This window comes from Zingiber officinale, chromosome 1B (assembly GCF_018446385.1).
Source record: "Zingiber officinale cultivar Zhangliang chromosome 1B, Zo_v1.1, whole genome shotgun sequence".
NCBI lineage: Eukaryota > Viridiplantae > Streptophyta > Magnoliopsida > Zingiberales > Zingiberaceae > Zingiber > Zingiber officinale.
Window position 1 is genome coordinate 170,393,503 of NC_055986.1, and position 8,721 is coordinate 170,402,223.

At 37.1% G+C, this 8,721-nt stretch overlaps 2 protein-coding genes across 2 annotated transcripts; one reads left to right on the forward strand and one right to left on the reverse strand.

Moving 5' to 3' along the window:
- Nucleotides 1-318: 318 nt before the first annotated feature.
- On the forward strand, nt 319-3,143 carry LOC121991923 (histone deacetylase 8-like). Its single transcript, XM_042546008.1, has 3 exons — nt 319-680; nt 1,815-2,395; nt 2,669-3,143. The coding sequence occupies exons 1-3, from the start codon at nt 395-397 to the stop codon at nt 2,969-2,971; spliced, it is 1,170 nt and encodes a 389-aa protein (XP_042401942.1). The 5' UTR covers nt 319-394; the 3' UTR covers nt 2,972-3,143.
- A 2,931-nt stretch (nt 3,144-6,074) lies between these two features.
- On the reverse strand, nt 6,075-8,477 carry LOC122021197 (probable fatty acyl-CoA reductase 4). The gene is made up of 10 exons (XM_042579315.1): nt 8,365-8,477; nt 8,135-8,238; nt 7,852-8,054; nt 7,664-7,764; nt 7,328-7,535; nt 7,093-7,254; nt 6,927-7,008; nt 6,601-6,858; nt 6,360-6,490; nt 6,075-6,275 (listed from the first exon to the last, which is right to left on the reverse strand). The coding sequence occupies exons 1-10, from the start codon at nt 8,450-8,452 to the stop codon at nt 6,140-6,142; spliced, it is 1,473 nt and encodes a 490-aa protein (XP_042435249.1). The 5' UTR covers nt 8,453-8,477; the 3' UTR covers nt 6,075-6,139.
- Nucleotides 8,478-8,721: the final 244 nt, after the last annotated feature.

An 8,721-nucleotide genomic window follows, 5' to 3' on the forward strand; every position in this document is an offset into this window, starting at 1 on the left:
CCGACTGACCGTTGCAATCGTCCTTCGTTCGACCTTTTGACAGTCTGATGTTGACCATTTGGACTTTGACTTCCACATTAATAATTGATCTTGTGTCAGATGAACCTTCTTATATCGGTGTATCAGATAACTATTAACTATTAGTGGAATTGATAAGATATGGAAAAAAATATGCTGGGACGAGTTGGACCTTATATATCTGAGATAGGATGGTAATCTCCCCGATTAATGGGATAGTAAGGTTAATTATCTAGATTAATGATAAATAATAGAAAAAATAATTTCATAAGACCAACAAAAAAAAAAACACAGTAAATAGGTCCCCTTTCCCTCCTCCCCTCGCGGCCTCCTCACATCTCGTTTACTGTCCCGTGCAATCTATGCCTGAAATCGAATGGAGTCGCCGTCGACTTCTTCGCCGCTTCCGGAGTCTGCGCCGCCCCGCGATGTCATCCACGTCTTCTGGCACGAGGGGATGCTCGACCACGACACTGGCTCTGGCGTCTTCGACACAGGATTCGATCCAGGGTTCCTCGAGGTCCTTGATAAGCACCCGGAGAACGCCGACCGGGTGAGGAACATGGTCTCGATCCTCCGCAAGGGCCCCCTCGCCCCCTTTATCTCATGGCACTCCGGTCGCCTTGCCCATCACTCGGAACTTCACTCCTTTCACACGCCTGGTACTGCTTCTTCTTTACCTAGCTTATTCAGTCACTCGCCCCTGTGAATTATTTCGTATTTTGCATGTTTAGTTTGTCTTCTATTTCTCCTGAAAAACTTAAAAAGGCAGTTCTTTTAGTTAAAAAACGATAACTTGGAGTTTTTTGTTCTGAATATTGGTAGTGCTACAAGAAGAGAGGATTTTTTGTCCTTCATGCCTTTGGATGTATCTGATGACGTTAGCTCGAAACTTTCTTAATGTTTAAATCAAATATCATATTTTATGTTTTTTTAAGTGCATAATCCGAAACTGATAAATCTATGTCGATAATTACTTTTCACATAAAGATTATATTGGATACAAGTATAAAAAGTTGAGTACTCATATCTGGCGAGCAATGTAGTCAACTTCTCGCTTGGCTGTCATCCAAATTGCCTGGCCCTTTCTTGTTGTACACGATAGTAGCTGCTAGTTGATGCATGTTGCATGTTCAACTATCTCCATATGTTTACTACTTTCTAGCGGAAGTTCATTTATCTGATGCTAATGCTCATCTTGTCTATGAAACTATGTACATCACAATTTATTTGAGATGAGATGAAACGTAGTTGCACTCTGAAGGAAAATGAAAAGAACTAAGAAAAAAGATGTAACAGAAGCTGAAGGGGAAAAAAATGCTCGTGGATAAGAAGCCAAGATGCAGAGAATCAGATGTGTGGGTCTAGGAATGATAGCAACCTTTTCTATTCTAATGGTAGTGTTGATCATAGTGCTTAGTGATTGTTTAGCACAAGAAATGCATCCTCTCTACTGTCATGGAGTTTATGAGGTACAGAGAAGTGGAGAGCAGCATTTGCTCATCATCCATAGAATTTTCAGGATTGGAAGTGTTCTATGCTGATTTTATTCTTCTTAGTTGACATATGCTTGATATTCATTAATCTTAGACTAGAAGGGTGATCTGTTTTCTTGTTCATGTTTAACATAAATTAAACTATTTAACTGTTATATTTTTGTTTAAGACGACTTTATCTGTTACAGTGCTACAGATTGGCTAAAGTTATTCCATATAAAAATGACTAGCAAAGTAATTCTTATCAGTCTAGTTTATACACTTGAAATAGTTTTTTTCTTCAATTTCTGTATCCTTTAGAGTACATTGAAGAACTGGTGCAAGCTAATGTAGCTGGACATAAAGAACTCTGTGTGGGCACATTCATGAATCCTGGTTCGTGGGGTGCTGCTCTGTTGGCTGCTGGAACCACATTATCGGCGATGAAGCATATATTAGATGGAAACGCAAACCTCACTTATGCCCTAGTGCGCCCCCCAGGTCACCATGCACAACCTAGTAGAGCAGATGGTTACTGCTTCTTAAACAATGCTGGGCTTGCAGTACAACTTGCTCTAGATTCCGGCTGCAGAAAAATTGCTGTAATTGATATTGACGTGCATTATGGGAATGGTACGGCAGAAGGTTTCTATCACTCAGGCAATGTCCTTACAATCTCCCTTCACATGAATCATGCTTCTTGGGGACCATCACATCCACAGGATGGTTCTATCCATGAGCTAGGTGAAGGAAGTGGGTTTGGCTATAATCTGAACATACCATTGCCCAATGGGACAGGTGATGAGGGCTATGGTTATGCAATGACTGAACTGGTTGTTCCAGCTATTCAAAAATTTGAACCCAATCTTATTGTTCTGGTTGTGGGGCAAGATTCTAGTGCGGTGAGTTGTTGAATGGTGATACTGATGTTAGTAAACTTCATCATCTCCTTTTGCAACTACAACACTATCTACTGGCCTTCTCGATCTTCATGCTACCAATTTGATAATTTACTTATTTGTTATGTCGATTGTATATGAACTATGAACAATAGTGAACTGAAAAAGAAAATTTTCTTCTTGACGTTCATTAGATTAATCCGGGGAAAATTAATTATAGTCTGTTGGGCATATGTGATTTATCATTTTTCACTGATAGCTTCTGTTTTGTTTCAGTTTGATCCAAATGGAAGGCAATGCCTGACAATGGCTGGTTATAGGAAGATTGGTGAAGTAGTACGCATGTTGTCCGAAAGGCATTCAAGGGGACGCATATTAATTGTCCAAGAAGGAGGTTACCATGTCACATACTCAGCATACTGTCTCCATGCGACTTTAGAAGGTGTACTCGGCGTTCAAACCCCTCTACTTTATGATCCAATTGCATATTACCCTGAAGACAAGGCTTTCTCTTTTAAGGTTGTGGATGCGATCAAGCGATACTGGAAAGAATGTATCCCTTTCCTGAATCAATTCTAGCATCGCTTTCATGAACCGATTCTAGCAAGGTAATTAATTTGGCATTGAGCCTACCAAACTTGTGTGTTTCCTGTGAAGGACTGCTAACAGTTATGCTCTTAGTTAGTTTGTCAACCTTAAGCATTTTGTATGTGCTCTTAGTTCTCAGCTATCGATTTCCATATTTGAAGAATTTTCTACTTCCTCGTGGTTGCTTGAGGCCTTTGATAATTATGTTTAACTTTGTTCATGATTATTATTCCATTTACTCAAATTAACAGATCTGTGATATTAATTCTAATCAGCAGGTTGGATTTCACTTACATTTATGACAATGTGATCATTATAGTTACACACTCATGTTGAACAAGTAACACTGAACTAGGATGATCAGTCCGGCTCCACGGTTGTAGTTATGTACTCATGATAAATAGAGCAGAAGTATTTAACAAAATTTTGTCATAAATTAATATTATCTATTAAAATATAGTTTTTGAATATAAACTGTTGTTTTTATTTTTGACAAAATTAAAGATTTTGGCACTCAAGTTCAGTTTTCTAGTGGTGGTTCACTGCATTAGAAGGAGAAACAAAAGATAGCGGTAACAATATATAATGGGTTCTTTCTTCTGATTGGCGGGATCAATAGGTGGAGTAACAAAAATATCATTTGGAGTTATAGAATTACTAAAGTGCCTTTAAATTTTTTTAATCATTTATCATTTTACTCTATAATTCTTGACAATGTTAATTTAACTAACAAAAAATGTCATGCTACTTTTTTGGATTAATTAAAATAATGACATTAGTCGATTATGAGATATAGCCGGAAGTGCTGGAGGAGTTAACTCCGACAAACTGTTCAAGTTCAAGTTCAAATTCAGATTTTGGATCAAAACAGTCAGACCTTGGAGCCACGAGCTCCGTCTTCAAGTTACGTGCAGAAAGATAAATCGTAGAATTAATTTATAGTTGACCATCAAATGGTTAAAGGGTGGGAAGAATTTTTTTTTCTAAGAACATGCACTAAAAATTGATCTCTATCTCATTATAGTAAATTTATCACCCCTAATCATGTAAGGAACATTAATATAAAAGAATGAGAATGAGAATGAGAATACTTGTAGATTCCCTTGATATCCGGTTTAAAAATACAATTAGGAATCACATATGAAGAGAGCGAGAATGAAACAATGTGATATTCACCCATGATCATTTATATAGAGGTAAATTAGGAAATTGTATATGGTCTCATGGGAAGGATATATCCATGGCTTTTGTCAGGATTCAACCATTGCGCAATGTGCCAAGTCTACCGATGGTTACCATATCATTTACGTCTTGGGAACAAGTGAGGATGAAACAATGCAGTAAAAGGTCATGCGTTGATCTCGAACCCCCTCACACGGTTGGCTCTACGTTCGTATGTAGAGAAGTAAATTAGAAAACTATAGATGATCCCCATGGGAAAGGGTATCTATGGCTTTTGCAGGGATTCGAATGAAATAGAAAAAAAAAATGATGAACCATGTAATACCAAACTTGAGGTGGCCGCTAGAGTAAATCGGGAAGTGTGCGATGGACGGTTTAGAAGTCCAACATCCCTTGATTGTGTGCCCAATTTAAAAAAAAAAATTGTTGCAAATACGCTGCAGTTGGGGATTGAGTCGTGAAGTGTCTGGGTGTCAACTTGACGTCCTTCCGCTGCATCATAGCCTCAAATAGGAAGAATGAAACAATTGTAGCAAAAGATGATTATACTCACTCCGGAATCTCTCATAATCTGTTCTCAGATTACGTGAAGAAAGATAAATCAAAAGATCAATTTATAGACGACCGCCTAAGTAGAATACAGGGAGAATGAAATAAGAACTCTATAAGTGAGGAATAGAAAGCAAAAGCAGAAGAATCGTCCTTCACATTTTGTGGATCATTAGTAAAATATATATGGAGTTTTTTTTAGGTTGGAAACTCTTGACATGGTTGAACCAGTGATTGATTTGCCCCCAAAATAGACTATAATCCTCAAATTGATAACTCTGTATCCAACGAATATATCTTCTCCTCCTTCATCTGGTGTAATAATAAAATCTCCTTAGTTGAAGAAGATTTTATTATATGCTTGTTGGATGCAGATTTATCAGCTTGGGTATTATAGTTTATTTCTAGGTGAAAATCAATGTTCTATCATGTTAAGAGTTTTCAAATTTTCTTGGGCGGTCTAGTGGCTAGTGCATGAGATGTTATCACTATGAGATTTGGAATTTGAATCTCGGTATAGTCGAGGTAAATGTCTCCCTCATGCGTCAGTCACTATTTCAAAAATTAATAGTCATTCATGATTTACTTCCTCCTTATTGATCCTGGGATGAATTAACGAGGACATTGGTTTGATTCTTCCCTTCCCACCCATGAATCTATCCGAAAGGTGTTCTTTCTAGGCATGCAAAATTTTAATATTGCAAATGAAACTGTTGATTTTCTAGTCAAGGAATTTTGCTAAGTCTATTGCATGATCATTTGTCAATAGTTATTTGAGTTTGTCCTTCATCTTGCCAAGTAGTTGAGGCTGTTATTGGTGGCGTGATTGAGCTATTTAATGGAGTTATTCTCATTTACTTGCTTAAAATGCATTTTTATTTGCCTCTGTTATTGACTTAAAAATTAGTCTGGTTATGTATGCTTTTGAATTTTTTTTTGATGAAAAAAATTATTTATATGCTAATCACTAAACCGTCCACATGGTGGGCCTCCCACGCAAGCAGCATGGGGCGATTTAAAATTGGAATTTTCAAGTAGAATTCGAATTGAAGCCGAATTCATAATTAATTAATTAATTAATTAATGCATGCCGGGTCCAAACCGGAACTGAATTTTCAAGTGGTTGATGATGACGCAGCACTGGACCATACTTGGTTTAATATTTATATATTTAACTTACCACCGCCGTTTTCAACCTGACATTCCATTCGATAAACCAGTGGGCCAGGCAGACACTTATCCATCGTTGACTCATCATAAAGAAAAAAACAAAAAAAACACCATTTCTGATTCCTCCCACGAGGATTATTATTTTTATTAAAATATATCAGAGTATGCATTACAAAGCTAAAAAATTAATGCATGTGAATATATATAAAAATATATATTTCATAATTAAGATTTATAAATAGTTATAGTCATTTGCATTCATTCGTATTTGAGAATGCCCGGAATATGAATGCCGTGGAGATAAGAGTTCCACTCGATGTGCTTGGAGTCCATCTCAAACATCTCCTCCTTTCCCATCATCGCCCTTAATTTTTCCAAGTTGGCATCATCAAACCTAATTACACCAAAACAAGATCATGCATGCATGTAAACGAATCATATATAATAATTATTGTCGATCGATGAAAACAAAGCATACCGGCCTTTGAAGAAAGTGTATGGCTCAAAAAGATCGATAAGAAGCTTCAAGTATTTATACTTGCGGTTTAGATCATCGTATAGACGCCCAAATATAAACCCACAAGTTATAAAATGAATAAGGCCAAGTACCTAAAACACAGATATAATTACTCCGGGGATATATAGAATAATCTAATCATAATTAAGACTATTTGAGATGCATATATATATATATATATATATATATATATAATCAGTACCTGTAATAAGAACTTGTATACCATAATTAAGAAGGTGGTTCTAATGCTCGGATTCATCTTTCTAGTGATCTTCAGGGGGGTTCCATCCTTCCCTGTACGGGGATATACGGAGAAATAATCGAACCAACACTGCAGTAGAGAATCATAAGTAATAGGGTTTCTTGTGGAGGAGCCAACATGGTAGATGAACTCAGACTGCTGCTTTGAGTGAGCCACCGTGGTAGCCATCATAGCATTCACCACCATGTCTCCTGGTATCTGCATTCACGCATGATCAATTTAATTAATTAATTAATGCATGTATATGTAATTAAACTGATCAGTACCAAATCTACAGTCATCTGAGGGTCTCCTGGAAAACTTTGGAGCTTCCTGTCTGCATAAGCCATCATGAAGATGTCAGTTGTCCTGCACATCGATCGATCGCCAACAATTAATTAATGCACACATGACTCATGCAGATTAATAACTGAGTTGTATTGATTTGACGACCTTATGCCTTCTATCCAACCAGGCAATGGATCTCTGAGGATGCTCGTTATGATACTTGGTCTCACGATGACCAGAGGCAAGTTTCCCCGCGAGTGCCCTAGCACCATCTCACCCATTGCCTTGGTGAAAACGTAAGTGTTGGGCCACCCAAAAAACCTTGCTCTTAATTAGTTTTATAGTCAGTTAATTAGTTATTCAGAAATATTATACATATAGTTTTATTAATTAAATTAACCTTTGCATGCCCAACTCTTTCATGGCGAGTTTTTGGGCTATTGGAGTGAGATTATGATCAGCTTGCAGCTCCACTTTCTTCTTCTCTACCAAATCTATCTCAGCTTCGATGTCCAAATAACAAGAGTTTGATCCTGATCTGAGAGTTTCACCCATTGACAATCTCTTCTCTGGTATGAGTCCACTGCGCTCAGTACCAGATACGTAAGCTGGGGATCGGAGAAGAAATAAATAGATAATATAATGTATTAATTATTAGTTTAGATTAAATGATTAATTTTAGATATATGCACAAAAGAAAACGTAACAATAAGTAAAAATATATCTATATATATACCAGTTGAAACATGAAGAAACATTTCGAGTTTCACACATTGTTTTGCAAACTGCAGCACGTGCTTAGCTCCAAGCACGTTTATGTTCAAAGAAACATCATATCTGCATATATATTAATTAAAGTTGGTTGATTAATATTGATAGCCATTATCCATATATAATTAATTAATTAATTAATTAATTAATTACCTCTCGTAAAAGTTGGTGGTGGCAGCAACGTTGACAATAATTTGCACTTCCTTGAACAATTCATTTACAAGATTAGAATCTTGAATTCCTAAATTCTCATGAACAATGTCTCCAGCCACAGGCCACAATTTGCTCCTCGCAAATGACTGGAATCCGTCTCCATGTTTCTCTTTCAGGGCATTGAATAATTCCTTGCCTAAAATCTGAAAATTGCACCGATCGAGGATATATATCTCATGTCGATATGTATATTAAGATAAATCGTATACGTATACGTACGTACCTCATCTTCAAGGCGTTGCATGGCTGATGCAGCGTCGGCAGCTCTGATGAGGAGGAAGACCCTCTCCACGTCTGCCTGAACCCTCAGCAACTTCTCCACAAATACTAATTGATTCGTTCAAAAAAACAAAGAAAGAGAAAGTTAATTTAATTCTCTAGCTGTTTGCTTGTTTTTTCCTTCTTTTATATATTAATTTCAACTACAGTAGAAATTAATATAAAAATACATACTTTTGGCCAGAAACCCAGTCGATCCAGTGACGAGAATGGTCTTCGCCTTGAAAAACTCCACGATGCTTTTCTCTCTGCTGCTCTCCATCTCACACTTTTTTTTTTTTTTTTGGTTTTTGAAGGTTTATAAAGTGTTGAAGGGAGGTGGTAGTCGTAGTGCCATGTATAAATAGCCCAGCAAAGCTGCCCTCTCACTTTTGTAAAAATAAATAAATAAATAAATTTAATGAAAAGAGGGACAGCTCAGGACAAAAAGGGGGTGACACTCTCACTAAGGGAAGTGCCTTAAGATTTTGGGAGACGAAAGAGGGGACGGCGGGTTGAACTTGAAGGCCACGAGCACATGTTAAGTTAAAA